Source organism: Panthera pardus, unplaced genomic scaffold (genome assembly GCF_024362965.1).
Source record: "Panthera pardus isolate Hobbes unplaced genomic scaffold, ASM2436296v1 HiC_scaffold_13, whole genome shotgun sequence".
NCBI classification, from domain to species: domain Eukaryota; kingdom Metazoa; phylum Chordata; class Mammalia; order Carnivora; family Felidae; genus Panthera; species Panthera pardus.
The window spans coordinates 21529071-21551649 of NW_026526688.1; the positions used below are offsets into that span (position 1 = coordinate 21529071).

Consider the following 22579-nt stretch of genomic DNA (forward strand, 5'->3'; position numbering starts at 1 on the left):
AAACATCCTTAAATGACACACCAAATGGACTCAGCAGATATATACACAACGGGCTGCCCAAAACAAGATTATGCATTCTTCTTAGGTGCACATGCAACATTCTCCAAGATGAATCACATGTTAGGCCACAAAACAAGTCTCCATAAATTTAAGAAGACTGAAATCATATGAAGCATCTTTTCCAACCACAAAAGTATGAAACTAGAAATCAATTACAAGAAGAAAATGAAAAAACACAAACACATGGAGACTAAACAACATGCTACTAAACAACCAACGGGTCAATGAAGACATCAGTAAGGAAAATAAAAATACCTCGAGACAAATGAAAATGGAAATACAACATCCCAAAATCTGAGACAAAGCAAAAGCAGTTCTAATGGCAAGTTTACAGTAACACAGTCCTACCTCAAGAAACAAGGAAAATCTCAAATAAACAATCTAATCTTATATCTCAAGAAACTAGAAGAACAACAAAACCCACAGTTAATAGAAGGAAGGAAATAAAGATCAGAGTAGATATAAATGAAACAGAGACAAAACAAAACAAAAAAAAAGGATCAGTGAAACTAAAAGCTAGTTCTTTGGAAAGATAAACTACAAAAACTTTGGTAAGACTCATCAAGAAGAGAAGAGACAGGGCCAAGTAAATAAAATCAAGAATGAAAGAGAAGTATAAGAGACTACTAATGAATAGTTACATATCAAAAAATTGGAAGACCTAGAAAAAATGGATAAATTCCTAGCAATATACAATCTCAGACTAAACCCAAAAGAAACAGAAAATCTGAACAGACCAATTAATTACTAGTAATGAAACTGAATCAGTACTTAACAAATTCCCAACAAGGAAAAGTCCAAAACCAAATGGCTTCACTTGTGAATTGCCTCAAATATTTAGAGTTAATACCTATCCTCAAACTATTTCAAAAAAAATGAAGATGAATAAATGGTTCCTAAATAATTCTACAGGCTAGTATTACCCTGATACCTAAACTAGGGGGAGAAAAAAATTATAGGCCAATATCCCTGATGAACATAGATGCAAATATTTGCAACAATATATTAGCAAACTGAATTCAACAATACATTTAAAGAATTATTCATCATGATCAAGTGGAACTTATTCTGAGGATGCTTGGATGGTTAAATATTTGCAAATCAGTTAACGTGATAAACCACATCAATAAAACAAAGGATAATGATCATATGATCATCTCAATAGATGTATAAAAAATTCAACATTCATTCATGATAAAAAGTCTCAACAAAGTAGGTATAGTGGGAATATACCTCAACATAATAAAGGCCACATATGATAAACTCATAGTTAACATCATACTCAACAGTGAAAAGCTCTTCTAGGAGTGGGAACAAGACAAAAATGACCATTATCAATCAGCACTTTTACTTAACATAGTATTGGAAGAACTAGCTACAGCAATTAGGCAAGAAAAAGAAGTAAAAGGTATCCAAATTAAAAAGAAGTAAAACTGTCACTATTTGCAGATGACATACTATATACAAAAAACCCTAAAACCTCCACCAAAAAATATTAGAATAAAGGAATTCAGTAAAGTTGCAGGATACAAAATCAATACATTGAAATTTTTTGCATTTCTATATGCTAATAACTTACTATCAGAAAGAGAAAATAAGAAAACAATCCCAATTACAATTATACTAGAAAGAATAAAATATTTAGGAATAAATATTACCAAGGAGGTGAGAGACTGCTATACAGAAAACTGTAAGACATTGATGCAAGAAACTGAAGATGACACAAGTAAATGGGAAAACATACCATGCTCATGGACTAAATGAATTAATGTTAAAATGTCCATACTACACCAAGCAACACACAGAATCAATGGCAATCCTTATCAAAATAACAGTGGCTTTTTCCACAAAACTAGAAATAAAATTAAAATTTGTATGGAATCACAAGAGGCCCTGAATAGTCAAAGTAATCTTGAGACAGAACAAAGCTGGAGGGATCACGCTCCCAAATATCAAACTACACTACAAAGCTACAGTAATAAAAACAGCACGGTAATGGCACAACAATAGACACAAAGATTAATGGAGCAGAACAGAGAGCCCAGAAATACATTCACAATTATATGGTCAACTGATCTTTGACAAAGTTGGCAAGAACATACACTGGGGACAAACAGTCTATTTAATAAATGGTGATGAGAAAACTGGACCACTTTCTTTTCCCATACACGAGAATAAAATCAAAACATAGTAAAGACATTTGAATGCACAATATCCACAAAACTAGGAGAAAACAATATGCTCTTTGATACTGGTTTTAGCAATATTTTGGATCCATCTCTTTCAATAAAGACAGCGTAAGCAAAAATAAACAGGACTACATCACACTAAAAAGCTTTTGCACAGGAAAGGAAACCATCAACAGAACAAAAAGGCAACCTACTGGGGCACCTGGGTGGCTAAGTTGGTTGGGCATCAGACTTTGGCTCAGGTCATGATCTCACGGTCCATGAGTTCGAGCCCCGCAACGGGCTCTGTGCTGATAGCTCAGAGCCTGGAGCCTGCTTCAGGTTCTGTGTCTCCCTCTCTCTCTGCCCCTCCCCGCTCATGCTGTTTCTCTCTCTCTCTCAAAAATAAATATAAATTTTTTTTTTTTTAAAAAGGCAACCTACTGAATGGGATAAAATATTTGCAAATGACATATCTGATTAAGGGTTAATATCCAAAATATATAAAAAATTCTTCCAACTCAGCATCAACAAATATACAATTTTGATTAAAAATGGGTAGAGGACCTGAATAGACATTTTTCCAAAGAAGACACAGAGATGGTTAACAGGCATATGAAAATATCTAAACACCAAGAGACTATGGTGAAATGCAAATCAAGACCACAATGAAATATCACTTCTTATCTGTCAGAAAGGCTATTATCAAAAAGACAAACATGTTGGTGAAAATGTGGAGAAAAGGGAACCCTGATGAATAGTTGGTGGGAATGTAGACTGGTGAGCCATTATGGAAAACAGTATATTGTTTACTCAAAAAATTAAAAATGGAACTACCAGAAGATGCAGCCATTCCACTTTTAGGTATTTATCTGAAGGAAACAAAAACACTAATTGGAAAAGACATGCACTCCCATGTTCACTGAAGCATGATTTATATTAGCAAAGATACTGAAGCAACCTTAATATGCACAATATATGGATTGAAGAAGTGGTATTTATGTGCATGCGTGTGTGTATTATGTGTGCATATATCTATATACACACACAGCAGAATATTATACAGCCATAAAAGACTGAGATCTTGTCATTTGTGACAACTAGGATAGACCTAGAGGGTATTATCCTAAATGAAGTAAGTCAGAGAAAAACTAATACTCTATGAATTCAGTTATGTGTGTAATCTGAATAGCAAAACAAATGAGCAAACAAAACAACACAGGAATAGACTCATAGATATTGATGGTTGTAGAGAAGGGGGAAGCAGATAGATGAAATAGCTGAAGGGGATTAAGAGGTACAATCTTCCAATTATAAAATAAGACAAGGGATGTAATGTACAGCACAGGGAATACAGTCAGTAATACTGTAACAACTTTGTATAATGACAGACGGTAATGAGACTTACTGTAGTGATCACATCATAAGGTATATAAATATGAAATCACCATGTACACCTGAAACTCAACAATACTGCCTGTCGATTATCATCAACTAACATAAGTACAAACTGTCCTTGAAAAAAAAATGAACCACCATATGATCCAGCAATTCAATTTCTGGAAACAGATCCAAAGGAAACAAAAACACGTAACTCTTAAAGGTATCTGCGTCCCCATGTTCACAGCAGCATTATTTACAACAGCCAAGACGTGGAAATAACCTAACTGTCCAACGATGGATGAAGAAGGTGAGTATATATACACAATGGAGTATTATTCAGCAATAAAGAACAAATCCTGCCACTTGTGGAAACATGGATGGACCTTGAAGGCATTACTATGCTAAGTGTAATAAGTTAGAGAAAAGCAAATATTGTATGATCTCTCTCATATGTGTTATCTAAAACAAAAAACAAAACAACTCATTGAAAAAGAGATCAGATTTATGGTTACCAAAGGTGAGGGTGTGGGAAGGGGACTTGGCAAAAGGTGGTGGAAAGGTACAACCTTCCAGTTACAAGATGAAGAAGTACTAGGGATGTAACACACAGCATAACGAGTATAGCTAACACTGCTGCATGATATATATTAAGACAGTTAACCCTTAACAACTCTCATCACAAGGACAAATTTTGCTGTTTTTGCTTTTTTAGTGTAACTACTGTAGATGAGATGATGGATGCCAAGTAAACTTATTGTAATCATTTCACAATGTATATAGGTCAAACCATTATGCTATATATCTTAAACTTACACAGCCATGTACGTCAACTTCATCCCAATAAAACAGAAAACAGAGAAAGGGCAAGAAAGCTACATCGCTGAAATCTCTAACATGAAAGGTTTGGAGGCGATATAGCAATATATTTAAATAAAATAATACAGTATTCAGTTGACCCTTGAACAACATTAGTTTAAACTGCACAGTTTCGGGGTGCCTGGGTGGCTCAGTCGGTTAAGCGTCCGACTTCAGCTCCAGTCACGATCTCGTGGTCCGTGGGTTTGAGCCCTGCGTCGGGCTCTGTGCTGACAGCTTGGAGCCTGGAGCCTGCTTTGGATTCTGTGTCTCCCTCTCTCTCTGCCCCTCCCCCACTTGGGCTCAGTCTCTCTCTCACTTTGTCTCAAAAATAAACAAAAAAAAAGTTTTAAACTGCAAAGTTCCACATATATGTGGAATTTATTTCTATGAATACAGTACAGTGGGGTAAATGTATTTTCTTAATGATTTTAACATTTTCTTTTCTCTAACTTACTTTATTCTAGGAATACAGTATATAATATGTGTAACATACAAAATATGTGGTTATCTATGTTATCAATAAGGCTTCTAGTCAACAGTAGGCTACTGACAGGTAAGTTTTTGAAGAGTCAAAACCTGTACGTGGATTTTTGTGCAGGAAGTGGGCACCCTTAACCTCCACATTGTTCAAAGGTCAACTGTAATTATTTATGTATTAATCATTTAAAAACAAAACTTTAATACGTTAGGGACTTGTAATATAAAAGTACTGTTAATGTAAATAAAACACGTATAATTCCTTAAGAAAATGTGAGCATGCTCTGAGGAATATTTGTTCATTTTCTGCAACTTACTGTATGTAGTAAGAATACTGTGTTAATGATACTTAGGATATACTTGTAATGGATCTTGCATTTTTATAACACAACTCACTACATGCCATTCTTGTAGTTATCAACTCTTAGAAACTTCTTTGCCTAATATCGAGGATGAGATTTTAATTTCTTCTGTTTGGCAGTTTATATCTACAAAAATACAGAAATAAAGAAAAATTAAAAAAAAATTTTTTTTAATGTTCCTATTTTTAAGAGAGAGTGAGTGAGCAGGGGAAGGGCAGAGAGAGAGGGAGACACAGAATCCGAAGCAGGCTCCAGGCTCTGAGCCATCAGCACAGAGCCTGACACGGAGCTCGAACTCACGGACCGTGAGATCATGACCTGAGCCGAAGTTGGATGCTCAACCGACTGAGCCACCCAGGTGCCCCCAGCAATAAAAGAAAATTTTTAGAAATGAGTAAATAGGGGGCATCTGGGTGGCTCAGTCAGTTAAGTGCCTATTTCAGCTCAGGTCATGATCTCGCAGTTTGCCCCACATCGGGCTCTACGCTAATGGCATGGAGTCTGCTTGGGTTCTCCCTCTCCCTCTCTCTCTGCCCCTTTGCTGCTTTCTCTCTCTCTCAAAATAAATAAACTAAAAAAAATTAACAAATTAGAATACGTACACAAAACTATACATTTATTTTAAAATACAAATAGTATGTGATATTTTAAAATGTCTTTAATGTGATGCCTTTCACATCAGACACAAACTTTTTTCAACCTCCCCATTTTACAAGATACTGTAATTTACACAATATGTTCATTTAGACTACTTATTAGAAGTTAATCTAACACTGGTATTTATACAAAAGGTTACATTTATTGCATATTAAAAGTTTATTATGCTTTCACAGGGTCTTGAAAGAGTATGGCTAATCCAAGACTAAAATCGCTAATGCTGGAGAGGATGTGGAGAAACGGGAACCCTCTTGCACTGCTGGTGGGAATGCAAATTGGTGCAGCTGCTCTGGAAAGCAGTGTGGAGGTTCCTCAGAAAATTAAAAATAGACCTACCCTATGACCCAGCAATAGCACTGCTAGGAATTTATCCAAGGGATACAGGAGTACTGATGCATAGGGGCACTTGTACCCCAATGTTTATAGCAGCACTCTCAACAATAGCCAAATTATGGAAAGAGCCTAAATGTCCATCAACTGATGAATGGATAAAGAAATTGTGGTTTATATACACAATGGAATACTACGTGGCAATGAGAAAGAATGAAATATGGCCTTTTGTAGCAACGTGGATGGAACTGGAGAGTGTGATGCTAAGTGAAGTAAGCCATACAGAGAAAGACAGATACCATATGGTTTCACTCTTATGTGGATCCTGAGAAACTTAACAGAAACCCATGGGGGAGGGGAAGGAAAAAAAAAAAAAGAGGTTAGAGTGGGAGAGAGCCAAAGCATAAGAGACTCTTAAAAACTGAGAACAAACTGAGGGTTGATGGAGAGTGGGAGGGAGGGCAGGGTGGGTGATGGGTATTGAGGAGGGCACCTTTTGGGATGAGCACTGGGTGTTGTATGGAAACAATTTGACAGTAAATTTCATATATTAAAAAATAAAAAAATAAAAAAATAAAATAAAATCGCTAATAGCATAATTTCATTAAAAATTTTTTTTTTTTAACGTTTATTCATTTTTGAGAGACAAAGAGAGACAGAGCATGAATGGGGAAGGGGCAGAGAGAGGGAGACACAGAATCTGAAACAGACTCCAGGCTCTGAGCTGTCAGCACAGAGCCCGACACGGGGCTTGAACTCACGGACCGCAAGATCCTGACCTGAGCTAAATTCGGACACTCAACTGACTGAGCCACCCAGGCACCGCTAGCATAATTTCATTTTAAATCAAACATGAAGAGTTTTATTTAGGGCAACTGGTTTAAAGCACAGGTAATAAACCAATGTAAAACTGACTCAAAGCAGATTACTTCCCAACTAGTAATATTCAGAGCTCAAGTGACTTGTTATTTAGTGATATGGTTCAAGAAAATTTAATGATATGAAGTAGGTAAGAACTCTGATCACAATTTAGCAATCAACAGAGGAACTTTTTTTAGAATAAAGGTAGGTGAAGACAAGGGAAACCTTAGCATACGATTTTATTTTTTAAGACCAGTTTACATTCTTGCCCTAAAAATGAATTCCAATTTTCATTGAAATTCCTTCAATTTAAGCATATGTAACTTGTGATCAAACTTACCTGTTAAACAACCTCTACTCCAATATAAATGTCCTAGTCTAGTTTATTCCTAGAACATCTTCCAATTTGGAGACAGGTATATTTTTTTTTTTAATTTTTTTTTTTAAACGTTTATTCATTTTTGAGACAGAGAGAGACAGAACATGAACGGGGGGAGGTGCAGAGACAGAGGGAGACACAGAATCGGAAGCAGGCTCCAGGCTCCGAGCCATCAGCCCAGAGCCCGATGCAGGGCTCGAACTCACGGACCGCAAGATCGTGACTTGAGTTGAAGTCAGACACTTAACCGACTGAGACACCCAGGCGCCCCGGAGACAGGTATCTTTACTGGACATCCTATTTATTTAGAAAACTTTCTTCTATTTTGAGATATCAGTGTTTAAATTTCTACCCATGACAAACCTCTACTCTGAATATTCAGAGTAATAATATTCTGAATTTAATATTCTGAATAATATTCAGAATAATATTCAGATTTCCATCTGGTCTTCTATTATATGTTAAAGTAAAACCAGAAACTGCCTTGGCAGCCATTTCCCCCCCCTGTTATGACTTCTCCAGATGACCAGTTTTTAGAAGAAAACAACATGGCCATAAAATTACCCCCCAAATCACTTACTTTCCATTGCAAAAGAAAACCAAAGTTCAGAGAATTATTCAAATGCAGACTTTCTTCTATCTTGGACAACTTACACAACCTATATCTGAACTAAACTGTCTGTTGGTTAAATGCAGATATTCACCATCAAACTTTTTTGTAATGACTAGGTTGTAAGGAGGCTGTCTAATTTTGGAAGGAGAAAGCAAGCTATGTTAACTGGTAGAGAATGAAACTAGGCATTTTGGCTTAAAGAGTAAGAAACACTGAGATGAATTATGTAATTATGTAGAAGAAATTTACTGTATAAGAAAACTTATGTTTTTTGTTTGTTTTTGTTTTGTTGTTGTCTCTGTGGAGGGGAAAGGAGATGAGCACCCAAGCACCTAAACCATGTTTGAGTGGCTGTTTTATAGTATTTCCACAGGGACTTTTTTTGAATAGATGTTTAAGTACATTGGTAGATCAAATGGACTGATGTCCCTTCAGAATGACTGTGGTCTGCGGGTCTCTTGCTATGGGTTCTACAGTTTCTAAGAAAGCTACCCGATGGTCTGCAAAAGACAATTATGTCCTCCAGTGCAGTGACTGCTGGGACAACTGGAAGTTCTGCTGGTCTGTGTGTAAGGAAAGGTTTCTAAATACCCAGAAGGCTGCCACAAATTTAAGACACTTACCTGAGTTCTTTCGTCTACAAATCCTTAAAAATAATGTCTGGTCATTTTGAAGATTAAACAGCATGCCCTTAGTACAGCGCCAGTGAGACAGGCAATTAATGAAAGTTAATTTATTTATATATTTATAGTCCATATGAATACTTGCTTTTCCATAAACACAGACTAAGAATTAAGTATTTGTCAAGTCTAAGAAAATAATTTTATTCTTCCTAAAGTTCTATTGCCAGAACATGTAGAGAAAGAAAAAGAATGAAGAAAAAAAACACTGTACCAAATACTGGCATTTGGAATGACAATACATACTGGGATGAAATTTAAATGAAAATATGTGTTAGGTTGTTTTGTGATTTAGATACCCTTACCAAAGCCTCAGATACATATAGTTCCAGATTTTCTCCTTTATTAGCTTTCACAGCTACCTATAAAATGTGTTCCTTCTATAACATTGTATAGAAGCAAACTGCTGAACGTAGCACAATTTAAAAGGAATTTTCAGTAAAATTAAATAAAAACTAGATTGCCTAAAAGTTAAATATTAATTTTATTACTAAAGCTGTTCTCTATGAAAAGCTAACTCACAGTAAAGATCAAAAGAATTCATTGACTTCTGTGTCTAGAATTACTACTTATCAACAAAAAGATTTTTTTTCACATTAGGAATTCAGAAAGTATATTATTATCCAATCACAAACCTATTAGTTACTTATATAAAAACATTATTATGAAAGGTTGTTGGACTAGATGAAGTGGAAGGCAATCTTTTTCTATTAGGTAAAATATATATTTACTTGTATTGCTTCTTAAATGTATCTTTAATTTTAAAAATTAAATCATGTATGAGCAGCTGATGTATTCTTTTCATTTAGTGTTATTAAAAGTTACCTTTTTGAGACGGCACATTTGTAGGCATGGTGTTTCCTGAAATTATGAATATTTAAAAACAAATGTTTTTTGAAAATTTATCATCTGGAAAGAAGGAAAAATAAGGCTTTCTACAGTTGAAAATAGTAATTTTTCAAAAAGGTTGACAGGAAAAATATCTAAACAAACCATTCTTGATAAAGAAAGGAGGCAGTTTCAAATTAAAAATATAAATTTAAATGAGGCAATTTTTATAAAATATTGATACTAGCTAAAATCACATGCATAGGTACTTAATAACAGAGGACCAGCAGTGAAACTTAAATATGATAGGATTTATCAACAATAAATAAACATTTATAGTGCAAATCGTGCAGAAAAATTTCTCAAAGCAAAGACCATAGCAATCATTCTAATCTGTACAAAATCAGTCTCAGTTCTGTATACAATCTATACAGGGTATCTATGAATTCAGTCACTGTGATGAAATACCAATTTGCAAATCATACATATTAATTTGCTTATTAGTCTTGTGTCATTTCTGTCTTGGTAGGTTTTCAGGAGAATCTGAAAAGAAAAGAACATAGAAAACCCTAAGATTTAACTTAAGATGATAAATTCTCATCTCTTGATATTCTCTTCCAATTCAGACATGTCTATAAGAAGATAACTGGACTATGAGGGAAAAGAGGTGGGGAAAGGATTCTAGCATGTTCACATAAACAATTACTCAGTGCCCACTCTCTTCTTAAACTGTGATATGAAAAATCAACCCCTCCCCAAGGGAGTGACAGTATGATTTAAAAAACAAGATATAAAACAAGTCAATGTTGGCACTAACGTCACGTACAACTAGATGAAGAGAAGGGGCAGATGAGTTTGAGGTGGAGAGAAGAAATTCCTGCCATTTCCCTCGCTATAAATGCTCCCAGGGAGGTTCCCATGCTCCCTTCTCAGAGTGCACTGCTTCAGCCCACCTGAATGAGCACAGGACCACAGACATGACGCTAATCTGCTGGCCAAGCTGCTGCCGGGTCAGCCTATCTGCTGGGGATTTGTAGTGAAACCCCGGTTAGTCGCCATGAGCTACTTGAACTATCCTAATATGGTCAGGCCTGTGGGCGGCAATGGTGGAGCATGTCTAAGTGTAACAAAGAAAGGCTCTCTGAAGAGCAAGGTGGGGGAAGCACATGAGAGTGAGAGACAGAAAAGAACAGAGATGCGAAAATGAGAAACAAGCAGCCTTGGCAAGGGTGTGAGAAGAAGCCTTTGGTTATTACAGCCTCCTGCCCTGTTTTCAAGCTCAGCATCTGAGCTGTCCTTTCCTACATCTTGGCTCTACAAACTATCTCTGCATTGTTCAATAACACAAGCTTTTACTCAAATTTGGTGGGGTGGGCAATAGTTTTTACAACCAAATCACTCCTAAAACTAGATAGATGGAGAGGAAAAGGAAGAGAGTGTTGGGACTGAACAAAGACACAGTAATAAGAGAAAGAACATCAAATGGAGAACATATGGGGAAAATGGAAAATTAAAGTGGGTGCTCTCGAATATATGCCAGATTATAGAGGGCTTAAAACCAGAGAGAAATTTAATAGTGATACTGCCATTGCTAAATTCTAGAGCAGAGAAATTATACCATTGGCTGGTTTTAGGAAGATCATTCTGTCAGTGCTCTATAGGAAGGGGAAAGCCTCAATTCAGGGGACTGGCAAAACATTTACTGGAATAATCCTGGTGTGAGATGGAAAAGAGACAGACTGGAAGTTCATCTAAAAGGAAGAAATGACAAAGGAGACTAGTGAGAAATGTCAACTAAGTGATACGGTTTACTCCATATACCAGCTAAGAGAAAGATACTAATCATAGATATTTATAATTCTACATACAGAGCTGTCAAACACTAAAAAACAAACAAACAAACAAAAAAACAAAAAAGAAATTCATTTAAGGCAACAGCACAGTGACAAAATATCCAAAAGATTTCTATTGGTTAAATGCTTATGTATATAAAATTATACATAATGTATAACACAGAGCATTTTATATGTTGCATGTAACACAAAAGCTAAGACAGAACTCAACAGGCACTGGTAAGAATACTTCACTTAAAGAATACTCAAACTTTCTGGAAAACAATTTACCTATAGTGGAGCATGGAATTGGCTGTGCGTTGTTATTGCTTGTTGAAGTTTCTCTTCCTTGGCTCTTCTACAGTGGCAAATCTAGAAGATTTAAAGTACCAGTCACTTCTCCAATGATTTACTTACTGCTTCCTACATTAGGACAGAATTCATATAAGTATCCTTTAACTTGTTGACATTTTTTACTTTTGAATGTTTAAGGTAGCTCAGAATTTAAAAATCATCACCCCACAAACATTGAATTGTATTTGGAAGATAACCTTTGCCTGTAAACTTCCAGAATGTAAAATAAACCTCTTTATATCAATTCTCTGATTATGTAATTTCAAATATCTGTGTTTTAAAAATATAAAAATCCTACTGTTGTTAATCAGGAAGATTAATAAAAACTTCAAGGTACAGTTATATAATATCAAAGAAGAATAAACTAGAAATCAACGCCTCGCAAATGCTATAACCATAGTTTTTAATGTGCCTAAACTTCAATTTTCTCTGATGGAAAATGGGGATAACAAAATCTGGCCACGTTCCTTAATAGGATATGCATATATATCATACACATTTTATAAAGTTTATTAAGAAAAGGTTACTTTTAAAATGTGATGTTTCAGAGAAATTAGGTAAATATTTAGAACTTTATCGAAAGGCAAGATACTGTTAAATAGACTTTCTTGATCTTTCTTTAAATGTAATGAAAATCAGAACAGAAAAGAAACTATTCCAGAATGTTCTCAATAACATTTACAAGTTTTAAAATAACTAAGTATACATTATTCCCTTTTGAAACAACTTGTTGAACATAAGAAGGTGCACAGCCTACAACCATTGACTAGACTTTAGCTGATATAGTAGCTTTAGAACAAAATCATAGTAAGATGCTGCTATCATTCTTAAAGAACAGAGGTTCTTTCGTCTCTTCTCATGGCACTCAAAACTCCAGCTCAGTACTGCGCTAACGTTTGCTCATGAATACAGTTAAGTAATTGGATATTACACTGTCCCTTGTCCTCAATTGAAGAGTATTACATACTGTTCTCTTTTCCATGAAGCTACTGAGAAAATCATCTATTTCGGTTTTTCCCTCTAAGAAATCTTCAGCAATATTATCAGATTCTTCCTCAGCTTCATGAGCAGCTACTTTCAATCTTGCCTGCAAGGCACTCGCACTACAGCTCTGAAAAAGAAAATCAAGCGCTCAGTTTATTTACACCGCTCAGAAAAATGAGACGGGAAGGGAGGAGCAATTCATTGTACGCCTTATGTTGAGTCTTTTTGAGGAAATCTGCTACCACCCAAGTCCTCAGCTTTTGGAGATAAGGGTAGATACCTACCACAAAAAAACCCAATCCAAAGCTGCAAACCAGTAAATGAGGGAAACTGGGCCAATCAATGTCTTCTGGGGATTTAGGAATTAGGTCATTGTGGTAGGCACCCTCTAAGAGGACACCTAATTATCCCCAGCTCCTGGTGTTGCTGCCCTTGTGTAAATCACCTTCACTTGAGGGTGGGCGGCACACAGGGACACACTTCTAATGAATATGGCGAAAGCGATGGGAATAAATTCAACCGAAAACGCACAAGACCTGCACAAACACTGCTGAAAAAACTGAAGAAGTCATGAATAAGCAGAAAGACATCTCGGGTGCATGGACTGGAAGACTTAATACTGTTAAGATGACAATACTACCCAAAGTGTTCTACACAGTCAATGTGATTCCTATCAAAATCTCCATGGCATTTTGGCAGAAAAAGAAAAACCCATGCTAAAATTCATCAGAATCTCAAGTGACCCCAAATAGCCAAAACAATCTTGAAAAGGAAGAATAAAGATGCATATTTGCTGACTTCAAAACTTATTACAAAGTGACAGCAATCAAAACAGCGCTGTACTGACCTAAGAGACATGTAGACAAATGGAAGATCAAGCCCCAAGATACACCCTCACATACATGGTCAAATGTTTTCAAAAAGTGTGCCAAGACCATTCAGTGGGGGCAAAGACAGTTTTGGACAAATAGTGCAGGGACAACTGGATCTTCACATGCCAGATGAAGGTGGACCCTTATTTTACCTCACATATAAAAGTTAACTCAAAAAAAATTAACTTAAAGTGGACTGAAGACCTAATTGACAGAAAGAAGACTATTTTTAATAACAGTCATGCTAGTGGGTGTAATGTGGCAACCCACTGTGATACATCACGTACACGAATGAACCGTTTTCTTATCACCCTTGCCAACACTGGTCATCTATCTTTGCAAGTCTGGCTCACATGGATGATGTAAAATTTGATTATTTTTATCACTGACAGGCTGAATGTCTTTTCAAACGTTTCCATTTATTTATTCATTGAATATTTATCGAGTATCTACTATGTGCCAAGCACTGGACCCGGTACTGGGTATATGGGGGAATACAATACGGCATGTTTCTGCGCTGATTGCAACAACGGTCTAATGAAATGATTTGTACGCTTTAGAGTGAGAAGACTGACTCATCGTCCCCAAAGACTCTGAGTGAGCACATCGAGACACAAGCGTAGGAATCAAAGTTGTATTTTTTAAGTGTTTCAACAATCATTTCAAGCAATTATAAGTGGCACAGAAGACAGAGTATACCCGTAGGCTTATTGGACATTCATATTTCTTTTTGAGTTTCTTTTTCTTTCCTTTGCCTATTTGTCAGGACTCTTTATGGGCCACTGGCATTCGTACGTGCTACATATGCTACAAATATTTGTTTCCTTTTCTTTTAATTTTGATATTATAATCTTCAGTATATGCATGTTTTAAACTTATAGACAGATAAACAAAATTAATTTTTTTTATGCTTCTGCCTCTTGTATGATACTTGGAAAGCATTTTCCCACCATAATCTCATAATTACCTTTCATAATTCTGGAATATTTTAAGTGTGTATGGTGTGATACAGGGATCTTCTTTCTAAATGGACTGCCAATTAAATAATTTATTAAACTCTCAATTTTTTCTAACCCATTACTCATATACACAAGTCTATTTCTGAATTGCACAGTCCGCTCCATAAAACTATTTTTCTCTTCCTACAAAAATAATCTTTTAAATTATGAGGTTTTATAGTGTTATTCTAACACCTGGAAAGCGGGGGGTGGTTTCTTCCCCCATTGATTCTTTTTGTTCAAGCTCTTCCTGACCACTTTTAACCATTTAGTTTTTCAGATGAACTTTAGAATAAGCAAACTGAAAAAACAAACAAACAAACAAACAAAAAAAAAACAACTCGGGATTTGACTAGAAGTACATTAGAGGCACCTGGTGGCTCAGTCGGCTAAACATGTGACTCTTGGATTTTGGCTCAGGTCTTGATGTTGTGGGTTGTGAGTTCGAGCCTGACATCAGGCTCTGCACTGAGAATGCAGAGCCTACTTGGGATTCTCTGTCTCCCTGTCTCTGCCTCTTCCCCACTCGTGCTCCCTCTCTCAAAATAAATACATAAAATAAAACTTGAAAAAGAAGTAAATTAAATTTTTTGGGGTGCCTGGTTGGCTCAGTCCATGCTGAGCATGGAGCCTACTTAAGATTTCTTTCCCTCTGCCCCTCTCCCCTGCTCACGCACTCTCTCTATAATAAAATTTTTTTTAAAGTAAATTTTTAAGTTATTTTGAGAAGAATGAAATCTTTATAATAGTGGATTCACCCCATGAATATTCTAGGTTGCTCCATTTACTCAAGTGTTCTTTTTTGTCATTCAGTAAAGTTTCCTAACTTCCTTCACCGGGTTCAGTTCTAGGTATTTTACAGTTCTGTTGCTATTGTAAATGAGTTTTTTTCTCTACCTCACTTTGCATTAGTAGCTGCTGGAATTTCGGGGGAAACTTTCTCAATATGCTAGGATTTTTGCTTATTTGATTTTTGCTTGTTTTTGGTAAACAACTATTTTATTTTTTCTTTTATACTGTACCTCTTTTTTCTTGTCTTGTTGCAGTGGCCTGAACCTTTCCAGCATTGCTAAACAGGAGTTATATTGGGGCATCACTGTCTTATTCCTAATGTTAAGGGGATCTTGAAAATGTTTAGCAATTCAGATTTTTGCTGTTGGTTTCTAATATTCTTTATCAAGTTAAGGAATTAATTTCTATTCTTAGTTTACTAAAAATTTATAAAGAATCATAGGAATATTGTGAAAAGCTTATTCAGTATCTACTAAACTCTAATGTGCATCCAAGAGTATTTCATTGGATTCTCTCAGATTTTCTGGTTAAGAGGGAGGACAGTTTACATTTGATTCCTGACTCTGACACTTTCTATTTATATGACATCAGGGAAGTTATTTAATATCCCTGTGCCTCAGAATGCTTATCTGTACTATGAAAAAGTAGTACCAACGCCTACCTCCTAGGATTTTGAGGGAACAATGGGCAATATATGAAAAGAACATAGTGCAGTGTAAGTTGAATTTTATAAATGCTTCAAGTAATTTTATAAAGTGATTTTTATTTTTTATTTAATTGGATTTCTAGCAAAGAGTCTACTATTTGTGGTGAGTTAAACTTTATAATTTCATGTCTTCCCGTTTGCTAAGTTTTCATTTAAGGTATCTGTACATAAGCTTAAAAGTGAGACTAAAGTTCAAGTTTTTTGTTGTTAGATTTTATTATAGAAGGTAAACTGGCATTATAATAACATTCCCAGAAAAGTTATTTATGGGGCTTTTTGTATTTTTCTGCTTTGGAACCAAATATGCTCTTGCATCAGAACAAATCATTTATAATGCCCCATAACTGAGAGCTATTCATCTCACTTAAAGGTATCAAACCTTATAAAGAAAGTCACCTAATAAATGCTTTCTGATAATGAAAGTAAGAATGTGGCTCATGCATATTGAGATTAAAAATTCCTATGGGGTTCCTGGGTGGCTCAGTTAGTTTAGCGTCTGAATCTTGATTTAGGCTCAGGTCATGATCCCAGGATCATGGGATCAAGCCCCATATTGGGCTCTTTGCTGAGCATGGAACTTAAGATATTCTCTTTCTTTCTCTCTCTCTCTCTCTCTCTCTCCCCCTCCCTCCTGCCCTCCCTCCCTCTCTCCCCCCCTCCCCCCCCCCCCAGCCTCTCCCCAGTCTTGCACTCTCTCCCTTAAATAAATTCATTAAATGTAAAAATAAAATCTTATGGTAAAGGAAAAGAGCTAAACATCTTACCTCACTAAGTTCATGCTGCCTTTGCATCTTCTTTTCAAAAGTAGATTTCAGTTGTGTAAGCAACTCATACTAAAAGATTTTAAAAAAATGTTATTTGATTATATTTTTAAGTTGTATGAATTTCTTTAAAATGGTAACTAACTCACCTTATCTAAAACAATTTGCCTTTTGGCTTCCAAGCTGGGCTCCAAAAGAAGATTTTTTCCTGTAAGATAAATTTCTGGTTTATTTCTAGGTTAAAGATCATATTCTTCTCAGACAATTTAAGAAGTAAGGAAAGACATACTTGCTAGCTCTTCAATACTTTTTACTAAGTCATCCTTGTCGGTAATGATCTGTTTTAGTTGAGGCAAAGTCACAAATTGTTCCAGTAATATCTCCTCTTGTTCATTCATATCTGTAAGCTGTGATACACTGGCAACACAACAGAAAAGTTCATGAGTGTCAGTCATCTTGTTTTCTCCGTGATGACATATATTCACAATTTTTCCATTTTATTCAGTTGACAGGGCTCTAAATAATTTCTGAACTATCAGTTTTTATATATGTGTGTAAGAATGCAAATTATGACCTTAAAAGCAAATAAAGTATCAACCAACCACAATGGAACACAAATTAGTCCAAGTGTAGCATCCAATCATGACAGGAGAGTAGGGTTCATGAATAGTCACAACAAGTTAACTTGTCTGTACCTGTTTAGCTAAAAGGTGTGGGGTTATCATAATAAAAGATGGGTATTTGCATATGTGTGTGTACAGATGCATAAAATATTTAAAGAAAAGCAATCATGGTGGACTAACCAAAAGTCAATATCCATAGGGTGAAAGCGGGAACTGGATGGGTGGATAGGAATGGAAGCTAAACCTTTATTAGTTTTGACTAAAACTTTATTAGTTTGACTACAAGGATTAGTTTAAACCTTGATTAGTTTTGATTAGTTTTGATCCATATTAAAGCATTATATAATTTAAAAAAATAAATTAAAAGAAGTCTATAAAATTCAGAGTAAATAGAAATAAATGAAACTGGCTTTTATTAAAGCATTATATAATTTAAAAAAATAAATTAAAAGAAGTCTATAAAATTCAGAGTAAATAGAAATAAATGAAACTGGCTTTTTTCTAAGTTACATACCATCCAGAGAAGTATTATTCAGAGACTTTAAAAAATAGTATTAGGCTGTACATTTCAGCCACAAAAGAAATACAAAAACACAAAAGTATAAAAAACAAACTCTTATCCTGAATTCAAGAATCACAGTAATAATATTGATACTGTAGTTTTGAAAAAGAACAAGTGCCTTTCAGACAAAGGACTTTAGGCCTGAGAAAATAAATTTCATGATGATCCCATGGCATCTTTGTTTTGTCAGAAAGGACACAGAAGCCAATGTCAAGAATTTGCTAGTGACTAAAGACAGAATGTTTAAGTATCAAAAAGAATAATGACTGCAATAGACTGAAACATATCAAATACAGTTTTAAAAAAATCTACGAATTCTTAGTAGAAAGTAGATTCTACTTTAAATTCTTAGTAGAAAGAACTACTTTCTGAAAGAACAGAAACAACTACAGAAACAAACCAAAACCTTTGCGTATCAGAAAGTTGGCAGCTTGTGTGTGCATCAACTCAATATTCTGAAAATTGATAAAAAACCAAATAAGCATTTGTCTTTCTGTTCCTATATGAAGTGTATTTAAATACAACTAAATAGTTGATTAAGAAAGTTCATCTTCCTGGGGCTCCTAGGTGGCTCAGTCGGTTAAGTGTCCGACTTTAGCTCAGGTCTTGATCTTGTGGTTCATGGGTTCGAGTCCTGCGTCGGGCTCTGTGCTGACAGCTCAGAGCCTAGAGCCTGTTTCGGATTCTGTGTCTCCCTCTCTCTCTGCCCCTACCCTGCTCACGCTCTCTCTCTGTCTCAAAAATAAATAAACATTAAAAAAAAAAAAAGTTTTTAAAGAAAGTTCATCTTCCAGAATTCTGGCCTTTTCTGGAAGTAGAAAATCACATTTGCAACCTTTAACAAAATAACGGAGAGCCAATAATTTAGATGTTTCAACCTGTCTCAGTCTTAATGTCACTAAAAATAGGGCAACCAGACATCATCGTTGCCTTATATAAATGATATAAAAGGAAGTATGTACTAATTATGATATAAGTATTCTTGCCAAAAGAACTGAACCTAAATCTTTTTTTTTTTCACCACTGAGGTATAAGTGGCATATAACATTGTATGTGGTTAAGGTGTACAGCTCAATAATTTGATAAAACTGAACCTAAGTCTAATTAAAACTCTATATCTAGCTACCAAATAGGGAAATAGGGAAATAGAAGAACATCTTCACTGGTACTACAACGATGCAATTAGGCAAAAACAGGATATAGGAAATTCTATAAGCCAAATAACCAATTTCTTCAACAAATATATAATAACATGACATGTATATAACTTATATTACCACATATATGTATTTACATGTGTATATGTGTGTGTGTATGTGTGTGTGTGTATATATGTGTATATATATATATGTATGTATACATATATACATATATATATATATATATATATATACACACTTACATATATACTGATAAAAATGGGGGGAAATGGTTCACAACTAAAAGAAACATAATAAATATGGTAATCAAATATAATAGGTAAACCTTGTTTTGATCCTGATTCACCTAAACTACCAATGAAGAGATTTAATTATTAAGATCCTGGGGTAATGAGATACTATTAAAGAATTATCATTAATTTTGTTAAGTATGATGCTATTGGGGTTATGGTAAACACAAAATCCTTACCTGGTAGAGAAATTTAGTAAAGAATTGAGTAAAAATGCTATGTTTGGGATCTGGTTTAAAATAATTCTGACCCATACCCACACTTCCCAAAAAGGGCTACAACGGTATACGATGCAAGACAAGCAAAGAGGTTCACCTTTTTGTATTTGTGACATTTTCATAATAATTTTTTTTAAAAGAAGAAAAAAAAGAATCCTTTATAACATGGGAAGAATAACAGTACCTACTTTATGGGGTTGCTGCAAACATTACAGTGCTTAGAAAACCTTAACATGTATGTAATATAATATAAATCTTCACTATTATCAGCAGAAAATAATAAATCACTACTTCCTAAAAATGACTGAAACACTGAGTCAATTATGGTAAACATTTTTTTTTTTTTTTTAACTGTAGGATTTCTCATGGGTATCTGGCTGTACATCCCTGGTAGGAGATATCCCAAAGACAAAAAGAACTACAAAAACAGATTTTTGATTACATTCAGAAGCATTAGTAATAACAGTCTTATGCATATTATAAATCTTCAATGCGGTATAAAGGATGTAACGTTTCCCAAATTTGAGTGGCCACAAAACAATTTTTCATGAAGTGTCTGAGAGAAGCAGTGTTCCATGAAAAATAGGACCTTAAACTTGAATACTACAAATTTATTTCCCATCAATTTGAATACAATTTGGCTTGTAAAAACACTGTGCTATTACTTTATGAGAACATTAATATGTTTCTCTATGTACAAAGTTCTACCTACAAAAGGAACAATGAGAAGGTCTAAAATAGGCCAAGAAATATTTGAAATCGCTGGAGATAATGTACTGAGAAATAATTTTCACAATAACGTAAGCCACAAAAGAGAAAGGACATTGTTATCCTGGAAACTATTATATCATTCCCAGTATCTAGAAAAATCCCTGGGTACATAGTCAATAAGTTCAAACTACAAGACATAAAAGTGATTTATAAAACTGTCCCACTAAGACAACCACAATACAGAAATAGTGAAGATAAAAACAACCCAAAAAACCCTTTTTCTTTAACATGGATAATGACTGTGATGATCTGGTCAAATAGACAATGAATACTAACGTCACTCTCCCAAGATTTTTACCTTAGTTCTGAGAGTTCTGGAAATGCATCAGGGACGTCCGGCATCTTGTAACCAAAACCATTTTGGCTTATCTAAAGAGAGTTTGAAATGGTATTAAACTTTAGCCATCTTTTTTGACTGCTCCTATTTACTTATAAATGTAATTTTTAATGGATCACATCTTACAATTATCACCTTCATCTTCTCATCTTTGCACTTTACATTGTCCTTATTTTTCCCCCTCCTTTTTTTTTTTTTTTTTTTAAAGTTTATTTATTTTGAGAGAGAGAAAGAATGTGGGCAGAGGGGAGCAAGAGGCAGAGAGAGAGAGGGCGCGAGAGAGAATCCTAAGCAGGCTCTGCTCTGTCAGCACAGAGCCTGATGCAGAGCTTGAATTCATGAACTGGGAGATCATGACCTGAGCCAAAGCTGGACCTTTAACCGACTGAGTCACCCACGTGCCCTCCCCTTCTTTCTTTATTTTCTTATTTTTCAGCATACCTTGTATATATAGGGTTAATTTTTTTTTTCTTTCGTGGGATCATGTGAGTAGCTCTTTCCTGGGCAAGTATATGACTGCTAAATAAAACTTTTAACTGTATCTGTAACAAGTGCAGAGAATTATCTGTGGATTTCACTGCTACATAAGAATACATTTGTCTCATCTGAAAGACACTGAATATAAACAAAATTTAGTAAATTGGCAAAAGTCTAAATAGTTGCATAACTAAGTTCCACAAGACAGTAGGGGAGATAATAGGCAATCTGTTGTTTAAATTAAAACAACTTTTTAAAATTGAGGATCCTTGGAAAGTTCTCTTGTAATTTTGTTAATACTAATTATAATAATTTTCATGATATTCATAATACTTGTTCCTAATATTCATTAATATAATGATGAAAGGTATCAGAAAAACAAAGTCCACTTGGGTCTATATTCTTAATTATTTACAAACACCACAACTAGTACAGTTGAATAAAGTTCTACAATATTTGAGTATTACTATGGGCGAGACTCACTGAAGGTTAAAATGAAGGTTTTTAAATCATTTTATATGTGTTATTCACATAATCTCTCAATAACATTCCACATGGTAACAGGTACCACTTAATTTTTTTTTTTAATGTTTATTTAGTTTTGAGAGAGACAGAGACAGAATGCACGTGGGTTAGGGGCAGAGAGAGAGGGAGAGAGAATCCGAAGCAGGCTCCAGGCTCCAAGCTGTCAGCACAGAGCCCAACGCGGGGCTCGAACTCACGAGCTGCGAGATCGTGACCTGAGCCGAAGTCGGACGTTCAACTCACCGAGCCACCCAGGCGCTCCCAGTTACCACTTAATTTAAGAACAATTTTTTTAAACCAGTGAGACACTTGAAGCCCTTAGCAAGGTAGAGAGCAGACCCTCCACAGTCTGAGAACTACTTCTCTTTCATGATCACTTCTCGTGCCTTCATGTCTATTTCCTCTGTGACAGCTAGAGAGATCTATTAAATGCAGTTTCACAAGAATGCAATTTGGTTTATGCCTCCAAGACTTTGTCAATACTAGTGCCTTTTCACAGAAAACTTTACATAACCCCTCTCGTTCTGACAAATTCATTACCATCTGTCAAAATCTGGCCTCAAACATAAACAAATACATTCACTTATCTGCCCCATTTTAATTGAGCACCTACTCTGTGTATCAGGGGTGGTTTGAGGCACTAAGGACAAAGTGGTGAAAA

At 35.2% G+C, this 22579-nt stretch overlaps 1 protein-coding gene across 2 annotated transcripts in view; it reads right to left on the reverse strand.

Moving 5' to 3' along the window:
• Nucleotides 1–8945: 8945 nt before the first annotated feature.
• VPS37A (VPS37A subunit of ESCRT-I) overlaps nt 8946–22579 on the reverse strand; it is a 46300-nt gene continuing 32666 nt past the window's right edge. For both annotated transcript variants that reach the window (XM_019466738.2, XM_019466740.2), the window contains exons 6-12: nt 20878–20948; nt 17245–17372; nt 17105–17163; nt 16959–17027; nt 12810–12953; nt 11780–11860; nt 8946–10199 (exon numbers count right to left, since the gene is read on the reverse strand). In XM_019466738.2, coding sequence (XP_019322283.1) covers nt 11780–11860; nt 12810–12953; nt 16959–17027; nt 17105–17163; nt 17245–17372; nt 20878–20948 — 552 coding nt within the window. In that variant the 3' untranslated portion in view covers nt 8946–10199. The remainder of the gene's footprint in view (nt 10200–11779; nt 11861–12809; nt 12954–16958; nt 17028–17104; nt 17164–17244; nt 17373–20877; nt 20949–22579) is intronic.